General features: G+C 50.8%; 1 protein-coding gene across 4 annotated transcripts in view; it reads right to left on the bottom strand.

Annotated features, from left to right (window-relative positions):
* Positions 1-900, bottom strand: part of LOC138473366 (zinc finger protein 583-like) — a 159,696-nt gene extending 158,796 nt beyond the window's left edge. For 2 of the 4 annotated variants that reach the window (XM_069612053.1, XM_069612054.1), the window contains exon 1: positions 683-898. In XM_069612053.1, the coding sequence (XP_069468154.1) occupies positions 683-724 (42 nt within the window). In that variant the 5' untranslated portion in view covers positions 725-898. Of the gene's footprint in view, positions 1-682 lie in introns of all 4 variants that reach the window. The other 2 variants (XM_069612051.1, XM_069612052.1) reach the window with 2 other exon arrangements.
* Positions 901-20,590: the final 19,690 nt, after the last annotated feature.

The raw sequence follows: 20,590 nt of genomic DNA, 5'->3' as shown, positions 1-20,590 counted from the left end.
CACGCTCTGGCCACACTGCTGACTCGGCACGTGCTGTGCACTGTGCACACTCACACTGCTGACTGTGCGCATGCCCGTGCGCTGTACATGCGCTGGCCACACTGCTGAATCTGCGCGTGACCGTGCACACTAACACTGCTGACTGTGCGCATGCCCGTGCGCTGTACATGCTCTGGCCACACTGCTGACTCCTCCCGTGCTTGGGCGCTGTGCACACTCTGGTCACACTGATGACTGTGCATGCCCGTGCACGCTCTGGCCACACTGCTGATTCTGCGCGTGCCCGTGCGCTGTGCACACTCGCACTGCTGACTCTGCGCGTGCTCTGGCCACACTGCTGACTCCGCGCGTGCCCGTGCGCTGTGCACGCTCTGGCCACACTGCTGATTACGCGCGTGCCTGTGCGCGCTCTGGCCACACTGCTGACTCGGCACGTGCCCGTGCGCTGTGCACACTCACACTGCTGACTCTGCGCGTGCCCGTGCACGTTCTGGCCACACTGCTTCTACTGGAGCCAGTTTTGGGGGACCACTGAAGTGCACGGGGACTTTTGGGATGAGGGGGTGGGGTTCATGCCCGCGGGCGGCCCTTCCTACTCTTCCTGTAGAAGTAGCTTCTCTTTTTAGTGGAATGCAGCCCCTGAAACTTTCCCACTTCCGGGCGGGGTCCTTGCAGGACTCACCTGAGCTGCCCCCGGCGGGGGCGCGCCTCTCCTGGATTTCATCGTGAGTTCAGAGTCTCAGGGCACGCGGGGGGAGTCGGAGGGGGGGCACGGTCGCCTCTGCTCTGATTTAATGGGAAACACCTGAGCGCGTGCAGGCGAGAGCCACTACCCTGAGGCGCACGCGCACCGCGGCCAGGAGCGCGTGCTCGTACACAGACCTAGGACCGTTATACTGGTTCATCTGCGCATGCGTACCCTGAGGCGCACGCGCACCGCGGCCAGGCGCGCGTGCTCGTACACAGACCTAGGACCGTTATACTGGCTCATCTGCGCATGCGTACCCTGAGGCGCACGCGCACCGCGGCCAGGAGCGCGTGCTCGTACACAGACCTAGGACCGTTATACTGGTTCATCTGCGCATGCGTACCCTGAGGCGCACGCGCACCGCGGCCAGGCGCGCGTGCTCGTACACAGACCTAGGACCGTTATACTGGCTCATCTGCGCATGCGTACCCTGAGGCGCACGCGCACCGCGGCCAGGAGCGCGTGCTCGTACACAGACCTAGGACCGTTATACTGGTTCATCTGCGCATGCGTACCCTGAGGCGCACGCGCACCGCGGCCAGGCGCGCGTGCTCGTACACAGACCTAGGACCGTTATACTGGCTCATCTGCGCATGCGTACCGTGAGGCGCATGCGCACCGCGGCCAAGAGTGCGTGCTCATACACAGACCGTCATATTGGCTCATCTGCGCATGCGTACCCTGAGGCGCATGCGCACCGCGGCCAGAAGCTCGTGCACGGACCTAGGCCCGTTATACTGGCTCATCGGCGCATGCGTACCATTAGGCGCACGCGCACCGCGGCCAAGGGCGCGTGCACAGACCTAGGACCGTTATACTAGCCAATCGACGCATGCGTAGAGTGAATAGTACCCTTCTTGCGGAACAACTTTTCACCGCGTTCGTGACGGCGCGGTTTAGCGCGCGTGCGCACTAGGAAGGGGCCGCTTCAAGGTCACCTTGACATTGAGCGCGCCACCTCACGCGCATTAGTGTACAGAAATGGGGTACTTTACGGGTAATATTACTCCTACACTTTCTTGTCAGTGATCCGCCCCGGGCCTATATGTGACAAGTTGTCACAGTACTGTTTAGGCGGGTCGTGCTAGGCCCCCAAAGAAAAGAGATGTATTCAGTGCTTGATGTGGAGGGACTGCCCCAAGTTGGGAAGCCATCCCATTTTATTAACAGTGGTGCGCGGGCATAGCTCTCAACCATTTTTCTCGCAAAGGCGGGTGAAAACACCCGATTTTGTTTTTGGCGGGTGAGCGGCCCTTTGAAACTAATGGGCGTGCAGGAGGCTTGGCGGGTGAGTCCGCTGTTTACAAGGCGGGTGACACCCGCCAAAAACATGTGAGTTGAGAGATATGCGCGGGTTTACCTCACATGGTGGCCATGCGCACCGTAACATCCCCTTCCAGACTCTGGCCTGGCTGACCTCTTTCCTCTCTGATCGACCCTCCATAGTCCCAGGAGGATAGCTCAGTGGCAGCGTGCTCGACTTGGAAACAAGATGACACGAAGCAACACAGGTTCGATCCCTGGGTCTGCGCTTAGAAACCTCTGGGTATTAAGCGCGTTATAAATAACCCATCATATAGTGGGTCCTTCCTATCATCTATCTCCCTCTCTACCTTTGGGGTTCCCCAGTGGTCTAACCTCTCGCACTGGCTGTTCAACCAAAACCTGGCAACTCTCATCGACTGCATTGCCATTTTCTGCTCAAATTTCTAGTGCTACGCTGACGACACTCCACTCATTTTCAGGCTGCCCTCGCCACCTCCTCTCCCTCTCTCATCTCTGACTGCCTTACTGCCATTCAAGATTGGTGTGCCGCCAATGATCTTTGAATGACTGAGATCCTCCTCATCGGCACACCTCCTCCATCCATTCCCATCACTCTCAGGCCGGCCTCCCTTGGCCCTCCTCCTACACCCACCTGCGAGGCTAAGAATCTTGTGGCCATCTTTGATTCCACACTTTACTTCTCCGCCCACATCTCTGATGTCTCAAAAAAGTCAAACTTCCTACTGCCCTTCCCATACTTCCCCCAGAAGCTCACTGTCTCCCAAGCACTGGTGCTCTCTAGGTTGGACTATTGTAACAGCCTCTTTCTAAACCTACCTACCTCTACTCTCTGCCCTCTGCAACTAATCCAGAACAGGACTGCAAAACTTGTCCTTGGCCTCAAGCCCTGGGATCGATCATATCTCTCCAGCTTTGAAATGTCTCCATTGGCTCCCAGTGGATGCAAGGATTAAATTAAAAACCCTCTGCATTGTCCACAAGGCTTTATGGGGCCTGGGTCCGAAATACCTACAGCTATCCCTCCGCAAAAACCTACCCTTCGAGTTCTTAGCTCCTCTACATCGAACTCCCTCAGGGTCAGTCGTTTTTCAAAGAAACAAGCTTGGGTAGATCTCTGTCCTCGGCAGGTGCCTCCCTCTGGAACAGCCTCCCTGCCACTCTAAAACTTGAGGAGAACCATCTCCGGTTCCAGAAGTACCTCAAGACCTTACTCTTTGCTTCTGCCTTCAGCCCCCCTCTCCCTTGCTGATCTGTTCTCTCCTGGCACCGTGCACCTGGCCACCCTCTGTCCTCTGGGCCCAGGTTCCTGCTCACCCTGCCATCCTCCCTCACTGCCTCCGGGCCACCCCTTGCACTGAGGCCTGTATCTGTACCCATACAGTCCCCCCTTTTTGCCCTTATCTGACCTACCCTGTCTGGTGCCTAAAACTCAGCACTTGCTGGCTGCACTACCACCTTTGTTTGCTTTTATAATTTGTTTATTTATTTTTCTTTATTATTTATTTTGTTCTCCTTTTGCTCCCCACTTTTCCACTCCCCCCCGCCCCTTGCACTTGCGTGTTCTCAATGTCACTGCGCCTAGTAAGATTGTTGTTTTTGTTTTCCTGTTTCCCCTCCCTTGCCTTTTCGTGCTCTGAAACACTTGTGTATGAGCGCGATACAAATAAAATATCAATATCAATTCAATTCAACTCTCCTCCAAACAAGAACATGTAACAGTAACACACATTTCGGAATATAGCCACTCATTATACTTGCGATTCACCACTGCCTTCTCCATCACATAGGGGATCATTACAAGTTGGGTGGTAAGGGATACCGGGCACCGGTAAGGAGACCGGTGCCGGACTCGGTATTGGAGGCAGCCGTGGCGCAAATAGCGCCATGGCTACCTCCAATCTCGTTTTGAGGCCCATAGTCTCTCAGCCTTTCTAGGAGCTGGCGGCCTACCGGCTGGGGATATCTTGGCGGGCTGGGCGCTGCGTGGTCTACATCGGGCACGTTGTCACTCCAGTCATCCCCTATCATTGGCCGTTCTTCCCCACGGTCTCTGGTCGGGAGCTGGCCCTCCCCGTTCTCCGGATCGCCTCTTGTAAGTGTGCCCTTGATGCGACGGAAGTTCCGTGTGAGGGACGAGCCCTCGCCGGTTGCCGTGACCATTGTTCCTTGGCAAGCTGCCACTGTCCAGGGGATCAGGTCATGAATGAGGCAGAGCTTGTGCGTGGGGTTCCTGGCCCTGGCCAGCACCTGATCGCCGACTTCCAGTGGTTAATCCAGTAGGCCGCGGCAAACAGACTCTCTGGCGTTCGCTTGCTCCCGTTGTTCTCTCACCCGTGTGGGTTTCACTGTGCCCTGCGACCTAGCCTCGTGCTCCGGGATTGTGGACCTGACTTTGCGTCGGAACAGTGCTTCGGCCAGGGATACAGCTGTGGTTGAGTGTAGCGTTGTGCGATAGGCCATGAGGAACTCTGTGCGGGCGGGCTCAAGTGCCTGTCCCCTCTCCAGGTCAATGCGGAATGCTTTGTTGAGCGTTCGTAGAACCTCTCGACATTGCCGTTGGCTCGTGGCCAGCACGTTGTAATTTGGTGATGCTCCATGCCATAGGCTGTTAGGAATGGAGCAAGCTCTTCGCTCTGGAATCGGGACCCATTGTCCGTCTTTATTGACTCCGGGAACTCAAAGGTGGTGAACGTCTCCCTCAGTATCGGTATGACTGTTCTGGCCGCCATGGAGCCCACAAACTGCACCACAGGGTAACTTGAAAATTCGTCCAACAACACTAGGAAGTGTTGAGACTGCAGTACAGTTCCAAAGTCCATGCTGAGGGCTTTCCACTGTGCGTCTGCCTGTGTTGGGGATGCAATGGGTGGAACCTTTGCCAGGAGGCCTTGCCACTTGGCACCAGATACACATTGCAACCATCTCTTCCACCTTTCTTTCCATCTCCGGGAACCACACCTTCTCGCTGAGCCTCGCCACTGTCTTGGTGATTCCGTCATGGCCCACATGGGCGAGTTTGATCACTGACTTCTGAAGGGATGTGTGGATTACCAGTTCCTTCCCCCTGAGCTGCACATGTTTCGGCCCCACCGTGAGCTTGCTCCTCATGCTTGTGCCTCGGGGGTTCGGGTTTGAGTGATGCTTAGAAAGACTACACTGTCCGGACCGTAGCTGCTCGGTTAACTCCTGCTGGCCCGAGTCTTGTCGGGTCGCTTTTGCAACTTCAGACACTGACAACGACCTGGGAATTGCTGGCTGCATTACCATTGCCAATGTGGCCTTGATGTCGTTGATGGGTGTCTCCTCTCCTCCAGCCGGCTCTCTCGGATGGTGAGACAGGTAGTCAGCAGGGTTGTCGGCGCCCGCCTTGTAGGTCCGTGTCACAATGTATTCCTGTAGTTGAAGGAGCCAGTGTTTTGATCGTGGGCCTGGGTACTGTCCCGCCTAGGATGGGGACCAGGAGCTTGTGATCTGTGACAACAGTGACGCGGTGCCCAGAGATATACATGTGGAAAATGAAGTGAAGTGAAAAATGAAGCCAAAGCAGTCTACTCGAGGCTCCATAAATGTGTACTTCCTCTGGTTCGGGGTAAGTCCCAGCTGGGACAACCTCTCCAGCACTGCCGTGAGCCTGGAAATGTGTTCCTTGGGTGATGCAGAGTATACCAGCACGTTGTCACTCACGTTGAGGATGCCAGAGAGGCCCACCAACACTCCCCTTATGGGGGGTCATTACGAGTTTGGAGGCAGCCATGGTGCTATTAGCACCATGGCTGCCTCCAAAGTCGTGTTCGGGTTCTTTGAATGGGGACTTACCGGGTCATTCCAACCTTGGAGGACCCGGCAAGTCCCCATTCAAAATACCCTTCCCCATTCCCATTCGAGCCCCCATAGGGCTCAATGGGAATGGGGAGGGAGCTAATAACGGGTCCGTAAATAGCGGGCCCGTGTTTAGCTCCCTGGTCCCTTAGCGGCTCCGGCTAAGGACGGCTGATTTTACCAGCCGGCCTTAGTGGGACCCGCTAAGGGACCTCAGAATGCGGCGGTAAGGGGTTAATGGCACCGACATCCTTACCGGCAGTGATAACCCCTTACCGCCACACTCGTGATGAGGCCCATGGTGTGTTGGAAGACTCCTGCCCCTGACACCCCGAAGCTTAGCCGGCGATACCAAAACAAGCTGATGTGTGAGGAGAACGTGATAGCCCTGGAGTCCATGTTTAGGGGGACCTGGTGGTACCTGGCCTTGAGATCCAACGTTGAGAATAGCTGGGCCCCCTGCAGGTCGGCCAGGATTTTGCTTAGGGTGGGCGTCGGATGCCTCTCCATCTTGATCACCCGGTTGAGCAGCCGCATATCCGTGCAAATCCTCACCTCTTCCGGACACTTGGGCTTGACCGCCACGACAATCGGTGACACCCACGGTGTGGGCCCTTCCACCTTTTCAATGATGCCAGCCTTTTCCAACTTGACACTCTCGGCCTCTACCTTCTGCCGCATTTGGAGTGGAACACGCCGGTGTCGTAGCACCACTGGTTGGATTGTTGGATCCACGTGCAACCGCACCTCTTGCCATTTGAGACTGCACACTCCTTCGAATAAGTCCGGGAACTGCGCCAGCCATCTTTTATAAAGCAGGGCATTGTTGAAAGTTGAAAGCCAAACAGGAGGATCAGGAAGGGAGATGGGAGTGCAAGTGAGTCATGAATATTTGCCCAGAATGTCATGTGGCAAGAGAGCTTGCAGCCCTGGAGACTTGGGGAGTTATGTTCCCTGATTGTGGCTCTGTGCTGCTTTTCAGGGCACAAGGAAAGGATACTTGTGGGTGGACAGTGTCGCTTTTTTCAGAGAGCTTACACAGCACCCTTTGGGTGTTTTTGAGGCCGGCAATCTTGCTCAAGTGTTTGGCTACCAGGATTTCACCCAGGTTCCAAGTTCCCAGTGTTCACGCTTACCCACAAGACCACACAAACACGGTTGTGTTTCAAAATGCTGCTGTGTTTCTGCCTGCAGCAGCTTTCACTTTGAGTCTTACTAGGTGTCCTTAGCGGGTCCCGCGAGGAGACCTCGTAATGAGGCGGTAGGGGGTTAACGGGGCTGGCAGCTCTACTGGCCCCATTAACCCCCTACTGCCAGGGTCGTAATGACCCCCATTAACACTGACAGGTCACGGTGAGTGGCAATGGATCAACACCTGTGCCGTATACCTGGCATATCCCAACACAAGGGTCAGGCAGAGTCAGGCAATTACTGATAATTACACACACCTGACTTCCATCACACTTCCCTACACTGATAAAAGACGGAGCACGAAAGCACACCATGTGTAAGGCAAAAAACACGAGGAAGCAGCAGTTCCGAGATGGCAGTTTAATACGAGGAGAAAGACGGCGAGACCAGAAAGGTGTTACGCTCACCTGGTTCCCACGGGGGCGTCGACCGGAACTGGGCCGCTGTTGTTTCCACCAGCGTGACGTGTAGCGCCGAGATGACTGACTGGACTGGCCCGCTCAGCCTAGTTTGTCTGGCTCGCAAGAATATTCTTCTGTAAAGGAGAAGAGGAATTAACCACCCGTGGAATTGAGTGTCAACCCACCTTCCCCACTCCCGTTGTCTACCCACAGATCACTCTTGATGTCCCCTCCTTAGTCTCACCTGATGGTTTGGAAGGATGAGCTCTCCATCCTGCGTCGACCGCAGGGGCGCGTTGATGACCAGTTACTTCGCTGGCGTAGAGGAATTGGTGAGTTCCAGTATTGACTCTAAAGTCCAATTGTTCATAAGAGTTCAAATGTCTGATCTTCACTCTGTCCGATTCCTTGCAGGTTGCGGATTAATCCACTCGAAGATTTTCAAATGGCACTCGGTAAGATTCAGGTAAGTCTATTGTGGTTTTCCCCTTAGGGGCCGGGGTACGGCGATGAAGCAGAGTTGACTGCCCCGACCCGAGATGAGGTGAGTACCTCCCGTGGTAAATCAGATAAGTCCTTGGGGGTAGATTGTATAGCCTTAGAGAGTCCCCTTGCTCACCTTGCTGTCTTTGTCTCCTTAGGTGTCGGAGGGCGGCCGCGAGATGGAGAGAGCGTGATGGAATGCTGAAGTACCGCCAAGCAGGTGAGTTCAGCGCGGCGCCGTAGGAATGCGAACCGATGCTTCAAAGACTTCTGTCTTTCAGTTCCGTGGCAAAATGGATCAGGATTCAGGTAAGGATTAAAGTTAAAACTCCTGTTCTAACCTTTATCCTTCTTTTCTTCTTGTTTCAGGAGTCCCAGGACTGAAGCGGGCGTGGCAGAAGACTGGAGCTGCTGAAAACACGGTGAGCGTTACGCTGCAGCAAGCAGAATAACGCGAAGCACGTGTGGCTGTCCGGGCGTGGTTTAAATAGCCTTGGAAGAAGATCCAGGTAAGTATTCTTCCACAGCCCCACCCAAGTAACAAAATAGTCCCTTCAGTAAAATAGTCCCTCCTAAGCCTCATTTGGCTTGAGTCTTCATGCAGCATGGTCTGCCTCAGGTGAGTATGCAGCATGGTCTGCTTCAGGTAAGTTATCAATAATGAGCCTGGCGCCCATGGTGCCAGGACTGACTTTATCTTTATGAGCCTGGCGCCATAGGCTCCAGGACTGCACCCAAACAGCCCCTAACTGGGGCTTTTGGGCATGCTCCAAGTGGCATGATGCCTGCTTCCGGGGCTGCTGGGCCTGGTCTGGTCTTCCGGGGGCAGGCATCATGACAGCACTCCCTCTCAAGGCCCCTCCTAAAGTCGTTCTCTCCCTTGGCCGTGGTTTGTCTGGAAATTCCCGATGGAACCTCTTCACTAAACGAGGTGCATGCACGTGGTCGCTAGGTTCCCAAGACCTTTCCTGCGGACCATAACCTTTCCAGTCAATTAGGTAAAAGAGTTTTGATCTCACTCTTTTTGAGTCCAAAATATTCTTGACTTCGAACTCGAGCTCCCCGTCTATGAGGATAGGTTCAGGTGGAGTGGTTAGCCTAGTTCCTGGTTGCACTGGCTTCAAAAGAGACACGTGGAAGACGGGATGGATTCGCATATGAGCAGGTAGGTTCAACTTGACGGCCACTGGGTTAATAATTGCCTTGACAGAAAAAGGTCCCAAATACCTGGGGTTAAAGGTCAGAGTCCCCTTGAGTGGTAAGTGCTTAGTGGCTAACCATACTTGGCTTCACTTCTGTGCTGATCCGCATCCTTTTTGTATTTTTCCTTAGCCTTTTGCAAATGGATGGTTGCTTCTTTAAAGGCTTGTGTAATAACAGCGTGGAGATGGTCCACTGCGGGCATCTCTAAATGCTGGGGTGAGTCCAAATCCGAGATTCGAGGATGGTGCCCATAAATGGTAAAAAAAAGGACTTTGTCCAGTTCCTGAGTGTACGGAATTATTGTACGCATACCCTGCGATCCACAGAATGTCTTTCCAATTCCTCTCAGACTGATGTAGCATACAACGGAGGTACTGTTCAAGAGTCTGGTTGGTCCTCTCCGTTTGACCGTCGGGCTGAGGGTGGTGACTGGTCGAAAGCCTAACATCAATTTGTGCCAGTTGGCAGCATTTCCTCCAAAAATGTGAAATGAATTGACTGCCCCGATCTGAAATTAACACTGAAGGAAAGCCATGCAGGCGGACAACATTTTCAAGGAATTCCTTGGCCAGGATTGAAGCTGAAGGTATCCCTTTTAAAGGAATGAAGTGGGCCATTTTAGAAAAAAGATCTACAATAACTAGAATGGTATTGTAACCTTGGTATGGGGGTAAATCCGTGATGAAGTCTAATGACAAGGTATGCCAAGGGGTAGGTGGTATGTCTAATGGTTGCAATAATCCAGCAGGTTTTTTCTTTTGCCCTTTATTTTGTGCGCAAATGCCACAAGACATGACAAATGACTTGACATCCTTTCGCCAGGTGGGCCACCAAAATTGCTTCCTAATTTTAGCTTCGGTTTTTGCAATACCCGGATGGCCTTCTATTAAGGTGTCATGGTAATGGGAAATGACAAGTTCCTGTAGTTCCTTTGGCGGTAAAAATAGCCGGCCTTGGTAATAAGGTAAATCATCGATGACAGAGTACTCTGGACCTTTCTTTGCCCAGTCCTGTAGGGCAACGGAATCAAAGAGTTGGTGGATCTTGTTTTGAATGTCCTCCAGTGTCTGTATGGATGTCAGGCCAGGGATTCTCTGTTCCGGAATTATGGGTACGGGTTCTAAAGTTATTTCAGCTTCTCCCATTCCAATCCAGGACAAGGCGTCTGCTTTACCATTCTTACAACCTGGTCGATAGGTTATTACAAAATCAAACTCGGCGAAGAACAATGCCCAACGGAGTTGGCGCGAAGATTGGGCTTTGGCTGTCTTTAGGTATTGTAAATTGCGGTGATCGGTGATGACCGTGATGGTATGTCTGGCACCCAGTAGATAGTGCCGCCAAGCCTTGAAGGCAGACTTGATGGCCAGCAGCTCCTTGTCGGTTATGGCATAGTTTAATTCGGGGGCTGAAAATTTTCTTGACCAAAACGCCACTGGGTGAAGCTGGTTAGTTTCGGGATCCTTTTGGGAAAGGACTGCTCCCATGGCTGAACTGGATGCATCTGTTTCCACTATGTAGGGAAGCTCGGGGCGCAGGTGTCTTAATATGGGAGCAGATGTGAATTTAGCTTTTAACTCTTGGAAGGCGTTCTCGGCTTCCTCTGTCCACACAAAGCGTTTGTTTTTTCGCAATAGCGTTGTAATGGGATGTACGATGTGCGAGAAGTCCGGGATAAACCTGCGGTAGAAATTGGCAAAGCCAAGCATGCTTTGAACTCCTTTGATTGAACTTGGCGAAGGCCAATTAAGAATGGCATCCACTTTTCATGTATCCATCCGGATTCCTCTCGGGGTCAGAATAAATCCACGGAATTCCACTTCCGTAGTGTGGAAGATTAACTTTTCCAGTTTAGCATATAATTTATGCTGGCGTAACTTCTCTAGGACTGCTCGGACGTGTTTTACATGCTCAGATTCTGATAAAGAGTATACTAAGATGTCGTCGATGTAAACGACCACACAAACGTCGATAAGCTCTCGGAGGACATTGTTCATGAACAACTGGAAGCCTGCTGGTGCATTGCATAGTCCGAAGGGCATCACCTGGTACTCAAATAGTCCGTACTTGGTGCGAAAAGCAGTCTTCCATTCGTCACCCTCTTTGACACATACCAGATGATATGCCCCCCGAAGGTCTAGTTTCGTGTATATAGAAGCGTCCTTCACCTGGTCTAGAAGTTCTGGGATCAAAGGCAGTGGGTATCGATTCTTGATGGTTATCTGATTCAGTGCCCGGTAGCCTATACATGTTCTAAGGTCGCCTTCCTTTTTCGGTACGAAGAACAAAGCTGAAGATGCAGGGGACTTGGACGGGCGAATGAAGCCATTAGCAAGGTACTGGTCTAGGTACTGGCGCAAATGGAGATTTTCGGGTTCCGTAAGGGCATAGATTCTGCTGCAAGGTGGTTGTGCTCCAGGTACAAGATCTATTTGACAATCATACGATCTGTGAGGTGGTAAGGTGTTTGCCTGTTCCTTTTGGAAGACATCCTGAAAGTCTTGGTATTCAACAGGTAATTGTATGGCTACTGGAATTACTGGAGCCAGGACTGAGTTTTGAGTTTTCCTTGGGTAGCAGGTGTGAGCACATTCTGGGAAGGTTAGTCTCTTCTCTCGCCAATCAATACAGGGATTATGTTTTTCCAACCAAGGTATCCCTAGTATCCGCTGAAACTGTGGGGCCTTGATTAAGTCAAACATCATAGCCTCTCGATGCCCATCTTGACTTAGCAATGTCATCTCTGCAGTGGAATGAGTTACGGGTCCAGAGGCAATTTCCGTTCCATCTACAGTGGTGACAACATCGGCCGTGGTCTTGCGGGTGAGAGATAGATTCATCCTGGTAGCCAATTCCCAGTCCAAGTAATTTCCTATGGCTCCACTGTCTATGTACGCCTTTACCGCGTGCATGCGTGATGGCTGCTCTGGATCTACAAGGACCATGGGTATGGTGAAATGCGAGGTCAGAGTGTCCTTCTTTAAACTCGGCAAGCGGACCTCTACGCTTGCCGGGCGTGGTCGTTTCCCGAGTCAGATTTCACATGGTTTTCATCTGCTGCTCCTATAACTTTCTTGGGTGGTTTTACAGGGCAGTTCCGAAGAAAATGACCAGTAGTTCCGCAATATAAACATAATTGCAGTTGCCTTCTTCTATCTCTCTCCTTTTGGGCTAAGGGTCCTTTAACCCCCCCGATTTGCATAGGTTCTGAGACATCTACTCCCTTGGAGCTTACGTGGGTTTTAACCAACACCCTGTTCTCAAACTTGGTTTGGTCAGCCTTCCTGGTTTGGAGTCTGTGATCGAGCTGGACCACTAGATCTATATATTCAGCACAGTCTTGAGGCGGGTTCACGATTTGGGCCAAAACATCTTTGAGTTCTCCCCAAAGTCCTCGATGGAATAATGTGATTCGCTTGGCTTCAGGCCATTCGGTTTCCACTACTAATCTATTGAAAGTTGCAATGTAAGATAAAAGATCCTGGTTACCTTGACGTAGGGATAAAAGTTCGTTGTCCAAAGCCTGTCCTCGGGAGTGTCGGGCGAACAGTCTTTCCATGCTTGTTCGAAAACCCTGGAAATCTCGAAGAATCGGGTCATCCTGGTTAACTAGTGGAATGGACCAATCTGCCGGACTGCCGCTGAGATATGACAATACAAAGGCTACCTTGGCCTGATCGTTTGGGAAAGCTCCAGGTCTACATAAAAAGTGCAAGAGGCATTGATTCATGAATGTTGCAAACCCTTTTGGGTCTCCGGCAAAGCGTTCAGGCGGAGCCAAAGGAACGGCTCCAGGTAAATTTATCTGCACCGGGTTACTCGATGGTACAGGAGCTGGACTTGCCCCAAGTCCTGGTAGAGGTGTTTGTCCAGCCTGGCTCTGTAATAGTTGTCTGGCCAACTCATCAGTTCGTTCTTTTGACACTATCAGTTCCCTCCTGAGGGCATTGGTTTCTTGGCGGGCGGAATACACTTCGGCCCTTAATTCCCCTAATAATTGGGCCAACTGATCAGTTTCCGAGGTCTCCATGACGCCCAGGTGGGTATTTGTGGGTGGGCTTCGTGTTCTGTTACGCTCACCTGGTTCCCACGGGGGCGTCGACCGGAACTGGGCCGCTGTTGTTTCCACCAGCGTGACGTGTAGCGCCGAGATGACTGACTGGACTGACCCGCTCAGCCTAGTTTGTCCGGCTCGCAGGAATATTCTTCTGCAAAGGAGAAGAGGAATTAACCACCCGTGGAATTGAGTGTCAACCCACCTTCCCCACTCCCGTTGTCTTCCCACAGATCACTCTTGATGTCCCCTCCTTAGTCTCACCTGATGGTTTGGAAGGATGAGCTCTCCATCCTGCGTCGACCGCAGGGGCGCGTTGATGACCAGTTACTTCACTGGCGTAGAGGAATTGGTGAGTTCCAGTATTGACTCTAAAGTCCAATTGTTCATAAGAGTTCAAATGTCTGATCTTCACTCTGTCCGATTCCTTGCAGGTTGCCAATTAATCCACTCGAAGATTTCCAAATGGCACTCGGTAAGATTCAGGTAAGTCTATTGTGGTTTTCCCCTTAGGGGCCGGGGTACGGCGATGAAGCAGAGTTGACTGCGCCGACCCGAGATGAGGTGAGTACCTCCCGTGGTAAATCAGGTAAGTCCTTGGGGGTAGCTTGTATAGCCTTACTCTCTAAGGCTATACAAGCTACCCCCTTGCTCACCTTGCTGTCTTTGTCTCCTTAGGTGTCGGAGGGCGGCCGCGAGATGGAGAGAGCGTGATGGAATGCTGAAGTACCGCCAAGCAGGTGAGTTCAGAGCGGCGCCGTAGGAATGCGAAGCAATGCTTCAAAGACTTCTGTCTTTCAGTTCCGTGGCAAAATGGATCAGGATTCAGGTAAGGATTAAAGTTAAAACTCCTGTTCTAACCTTTATCCTTCTTTTCTTCTTGTTTCAGGAGTCCCAGGACTGAAGCGGGCGTGGCTGAGGACTGGAGCTGCTGAAAACACAGTGAGCGTTACGCTGCAGCAAGCAGAATAACGCGAAGCACGTGTGGCTGTCCGGGCGTGGTTTAAATAGCCTTGGAAGAAGATCCAGGTAAGTATTCTTCCACAGCCCCACCCAAGTAACAAAATAGTCCCTTCAGTAAAATAGTCCCTCCTAAGCCTCATTTGGCTTGAGTCTTCATGCAGCATGGTCTGCCTCAGGTGAGTATGCAGCATGGTCTGCTTCAGGTAAGTTATCAATAATGAGCCTGGCGCCCATGGCGCCAGGACTGACTTTATCTTTATGAGCCTGGCGCCATAGGCGCCAGGACTGCACCCAAACAGCCCCTAACTGGGGCTTTTGGGCATGCTCCAAGTGGCATGATGCCTGCTTCCGGGGCTGCTGGGCCTGGTCTGGTCTTCCGGGGGCAGGCATCATGACAAAAGGGTTGCAAGGAGGGAATTGACTTGGTATACTTTAAAGACCTAGACGCCACCACCCTTGTGAACCTCTACAACAACACTCTAGAGGCAGCTGTAAACAGCATCGCCCCCATCAAACTAGCCAAAACCAAACCCACTGCCCACCTCAACAAATGGTTTACCCCCGAGCTCAAAACCATTCGCAACGCCAAAAGAACAGCAGAAACTCGCTGGAAAAAAAACTTCAGCCCCAAGCAATAAGGCCCTCTTCACCACAGCAGCAACGGCCTATAAAACTGTCATCCTTAATGCAAAAAAGGAAACATACGACAACCGTATCCTCAACACCAAATCCAAAACCAAAGAACTTTTTTGCATTCTCAGGGAGCTTGAATCACCTGCACAACCATGAGAAACATGCATCAAAGATGCAACCTGGTGTGCAAACATACAGAAAGCGCTGGCAGATATAATAGTTTTGCTCCAATCTAAAATCGAGCACAAAAAAAGCAACGTGATCAAGAACCCCTCACCACCCATTCCACTACGTAATAATACGGATTGCCCACTGTTCTCCTTCTCACCTGTCAAAGCCCTAGAAGTCGAAAACATTATTAAAAAACTGAAACCATCAAAATGCCAAGGAGACCTCTGCCCAGCCACGGTCATCCAGGAAGGCGCCACAGAATTAGCCCTTTTCATCTCAGCGCTAGTCAACTTCTCCTTTAATACCAACACAGTACCCAACAACCTAAAGGAAGCATGGGTGATGCCCCTCCTAAAAAAAACAACCTCGACCCTAACATCCCCACAAACTATAGACCCATCACCACAGTCCCCTACATACTTAAAATCCTAGATAGGGAAGCCTACCTCCAGATCCAGAAACACCTGGAGGATCACAACTTACTAGGACTCAGACAATCTGGCTTCCGGCCCAGGCATGGAACTGAAACAGTCCTCCTGGATCTCAAAATCCAAATGGATGAGGCTAAGGACAACGGTAAGCTTGCCATGCTCCTGCTATTAGACCTGTCAACGGCATTCGACTTGGTTGACCACAAAATCTTCACTGACCATCTCTCTACAGCAGCTGCCTTCTCCAGCAACGCTTTTACCTGGATTCAATCTTTCCTGTCCAACCACACCACAAGGGTCTTTGCCCCATCGGCCTCTGCGGAACCGATCCCCATTCACTGCAGCATACCACAAGGCTCGTGCGTTTCTCCAACACTCTACAACATCTTCACTAAGCTCCTCTTCGATCGCCTTGACAACATGGGTGTCACATATACCAACTATGCTGATGACACCCAAGTTCTCGTTGCACTCACAGGGAGCAATGAAGAAGACTGTGAAAGAATCAACGAGATCTACCTGGAAATCCAGGCGTGGATGGCACAACATTGCCTCTGCCTTAACAACAGTAAGACTGAGCTCTCGATCGTCGGATCCCAAAATGGCCTGAATAAATTAGATCCCCGCTTTGCATCCATCAACATCGATGGGAACACAATCAAAGTAGCCAAAGAGATTAAAATCATGGGAGTCTACCTTGACACCACTCTGTCCCTCAAGAAGCAGGTGAATGCAACTGCCTCCTCTACGGCTTACACTAACAAACTCATTAACGCATGCAAACAATTCCTCTCGCCCCATAGCTGAATCACTCTAGCTAGAGCTCTAGTGTTATCCAAGATCGACTACTGCAACACACTCTACCTATGCACCTCTGAAGGGAACCTCAATGAACTCCAGGTCCTTCAAAACAATGCTCTTAGAGCTGCACTAAGCTTACCCAGATCCACACACATCTCCAGCTTTAGACAGAATGCCAATTGGCTCGCTGTTAGGGACAGAATTGCCCTCTGCACCTTGGTTATCATACATAGGTGCCTATCAAATACTGCCCCCAAATACCTGGCTGTTAAATTCAACCGCCACCAATCCGCTACACCAACCAGATCTATCTACTCACACTGCCTCACTGTGCCCAGGTTCCACCCAAAAAGAGCTGGAGGAATTAGCTTCCCAGTGTTAGCCGCCAAACATTGGAACGCCCTCAGCCTCAGGGCAGTATCCTCCTTCTGGACTTTCAGAGCAAAAGCCAAAAACGGGCTCCTAGGGAAGCGCCCGTTCTGCGCAGTCCCCATTACTGATCGGACCTAGCGCACGATGTAGCACGCTCATACTTTGACCACCAACTGTAACCCCTGGTCCTCAGCACTTATTCCTATCATATTTCTGGCTGTTATTGTATGTACCCTATGCTGATTCTCCCATGTAAAGTCCAGCGTGTAACTCGCTTGTAACCTGTAATTTTCCCCATCGGCAACCTATGTAATATCATCTGTGTTTTCACACAAATCTTGTTTGTATAATTCTGTAACCTCTGTATAAGTTTAAGCGCCCAGTTACCTCAGGGTCCGGTGCGCGGTACAAATAAAGAAACTAAACTAAACTTGGCCTTTTCAGAGGAAGGAAACTGCTACTTTCACAAAGCCTTGAGGATAAGAAACATAACACCGGGAGATACAGCTGAAGAAAGGTGCATTGTGTGTCAAAGGTATCCAGGGCTTTCCTGCATCGACAGCCGAGGTGGGGAGGAGCGATTGCCGCTATGGTACTGTCCTTGGCTCCTACAAAAAAGCCGCTCCAGTAAAGTCAGCACAGATGGTGAGTCGGGGAGACTGATACCAGACCGTTCTGAGTTACAACCACGGTTGCAAATAATCTGCAAAGAACAAAGTGCAAGGCGTATGTGATAAGCGACGTGAATATGACTGAAAATCCAAGGAACTACTGAACTTTTGTAAACCGAGGCAGATATTGTCATGTACTTACAGAACCAAAGGTGAGAAGATACTCACAAGACTACGGGTCGGTCTGGTATGGATGGACTGGTGTTTCAGCCTGACAACTTTGGTAACCCTCAATCTGAGGGTTTTCTCAATAGAGGGTGACCTTTCTTATTAAACGCTGTTCTGTCTGTTACAATCGTACAGACAAAACTGAGGTTTACACGAAAGAGCAGATACCACCAGGTATACGCCAGGCTGTGCAAAGAAAGAACAGATGGTATTAGTGTATGTTCTCAATGAGGGCATACAGACTGTGATACTGAAAGGACTAACCTGACATACACCTGGTCGTTGTTTAGGAAAAGACGTGGAAAGACGTGTGGTGGATTCACCTGAAATCCGTGTCTGGAGAATGAAGACAGTCGTGAGGGATCAGAAATACTAACAGATGTATTGGAAAAGAACCTACACCGGGAAGTGGAAGGCCAGAAATGTGTTTGGTCATTAATTGAAGATGCATTAACTTCATCCTTCCGTTGTTTCTTAACTAGTAAACTTTCATATTCTGTAGCCTCAAAGAAAAACACATAAGGACCAAAACCCAGGTGTCAATCGAGGGGTTGTTTGCATTCAAATTAATATAAACGAGAATCATTAACTCACCACAGGGAGCTCCCTTTGGGACTTTTTCACGTCAAGATTATTAAATGAGATGTATTCTGGTTTAATCATGTTTCTTGAAAACAGATTGGGCCTCATTACGAGGCTGGCGATAGCCGTGCCTGTAACACAGGATTTTACCGGCACCCACGAATGGGCAATTACCAGGTCATGCCGAGTTTGGCGGACCCGGTAATTGCCCATTCGCGGCTGTTGGTAATAAGGGACTCCCCATTCGACCCCATAGGGCTGAATGGGAACGGGGAAGGTGGTAGCACTGGTACCATTAATAACGGTACCAGTGCTACAGTCCTGTTCTGCTCGCTGGTGCCGGTATGGACCCCGGATCAGACCTGGTGGCTGCAAAGGCGCCCACGAGCAGAACTCGTAGTATGGTGGTACAGTAGCAACGGTGCCGGTTGCGATACCGCTGCCTTTGTTGCCTTACCGCTATACTTATATACTTATAATGAGGCCCATTATCTTTAGGGGTTCAACAAAAATATGCCCATCGTTATCTTGTAACTTATGCTTAAAATGGGCTATATTCCACTTAACTATTTGCAGCACCTAGCAGCCGATAGAGACTGGCCTTTCCCCTCCTTCCCAGTCCTCGGGATACAGTAACCAGTTGGCTGCTTGGCTTCCACCTACAATCTCAGAGATATAGCGCCCAGATCACTTCTTGGCCCTTTCTACCATCAAGTAATTTCCCCCCTTTGCTTAAGGGATATTGGGCCTCATTAGGAGTATTCCGGTCCGGTAATAACGGTGCCGGTAATCCTACCGGCGCTGGTTTTACTGGACCGGCACACTCCGAGTCTGCGGGCGGCTGCCGTCCCACCCGCCAGGTCTGACCTAGCTGGCGCGACGGCACCCGCCTGCAGACTTTCACGAAAGCACTGGCACTGTTATTAACGGTATCTGTGCTTCCATCATCCCCATTCCCATTTGAGTCCTATGGGATGGGAATGGGGATTAACGATTTTCTGGAGCCTGACTTCCGTGTTTCCGCCAGAAAAATTCACAAGTCTGGCCGCAGCCTGCCGGTTTTACCGGCACGGCTACCGCCAGACTGTAATGAGGCCCGTTATCTTCTAGTTCAGGTTCCCCTCCTGGGCCAGTTTGGACACTCTCCTACAAGCCAGAGATCGCCTACCTTGGCCATGGTCTTTTCTTTCCCATCGGCATGCCTTCTCGCTCTCTCTCCTCCTTGTATCACCCCACCCCCATGTTCTTACACACTCCTCCTTGTAGCCCCCTCCATGCTCTCTCTCACTCCTCCTTGTTGACCTCCCTGTGGGATCCCCGTGCTTTCCCTCCCTGTCAGACCTTCTATGGCCTGGTCTGTGACACTCTCTGCAGGTTTCTGTGTTGTGTAGCCGATTATCCTGAATGACTAATGTGTCTCTCAATTGGTTGTTCACTCATTTTCTTAAATGTAGGTACCTAATTGGTTATGTCCAGTTACCAATTTGGTTTCTGCATTCACCTTGACTCTGTAGCCTGTTATACATTGTAAATGGGTGCATATGACCTGCTGCAGAGCATAGCCAGGTTTCTCTGATTATTATGAAGATGTATAAGAGAGTTAACCTCTTCAGAAGCCAGTTAATTAAAGACATCAAAACTGCCATCCCTGTGGGCCTCATTACAGTTTTGCCAGTATACTGCAGGTAATTCCGGCGGGATGCCGGCAAAATTACCTTACCATTATTAACGGGCTATTACGGGCAGCGGAGATGCCGGTAAGTTCCCATTCCATTGAGTCCATTCCATGGGATGGGATTGCTGGAATTACCAGGATGGGTAGCACCGGTGCTGGTGATTCGGGCATTTAAGGGGCCTGAACTCCCAGCAGGACAAGTGAAGGACCTAAGCTTGTGCATAAAGTAATTTCAGCAGGATATTTTTTATTTTATTGTATTCATGGTTTAAAACAAAGAACACCTTAATCAAATGTTAAAGAGAAAAGGAAAATGCAATTAATACAGCGTGACTAAAACATCAAAAAGCACATCCAAATTCCAGTAAAAATACACATATAAAAAATGATGTGCGCAATTCACACATTTTAAACGTTCAAAAAAGACTACTAATCGAAATCCATCTCTGTGATTACAAATCCACCGGGATATTGGCGTGCAGAGTGAAGAGATACACAGGAAGGTGCTCACGTGAGCTACCGCTTCTCCTGCTCCTGGATGCAGGCAGAGGCACATAAGGAAATAAAGCCAGGTTACACAGGCGTGAAGAAGCTGGGGCCGTGGGGGCGGGGGGCTAGTCATTAGGGCTATGAACTCACAAACACAACCAGATTTCTGTCTAGGTCTGGGATTCAGTGAAAGGTGATATTGAACATACATGTCAACATTCTGAAGCACATGGGAGGGGGGTTTTGTCACAGAAAGCAGGAGAAATGATTTTTCCCAGAGGCGTGCATCGAGGTTAGAATTATTTTAGGCAGGAGAAAGGGAAAAATAGCAACATTTTTAATTGACAAAACGGGAGGGCTGCTGTTATCGGGTCTGTCCATTCCAGTCCCAACGTGATGAGAGTGCCCTGGGAGACAGTGCATCATGTCTGTAGGTCTCGCGCACGCT

This window comes from Ambystoma mexicanum, chromosome 8 (genome assembly GCF_040938575.1).
Source record: "Ambystoma mexicanum isolate Mex_15411 chromosome 8, UKY_AmexF1_1, whole genome shotgun sequence".
In the NCBI taxonomy this organism is placed as follows: domain Eukaryota; kingdom Metazoa; phylum Chordata; class Amphibia; order Caudata; family Ambystomatidae; genus Ambystoma; species Ambystoma mexicanum.
The sequence above is the reverse complement of the archived record's forward strand: the minus strand, read 5'-3'. Positions and strand labels throughout refer to the sequence as shown.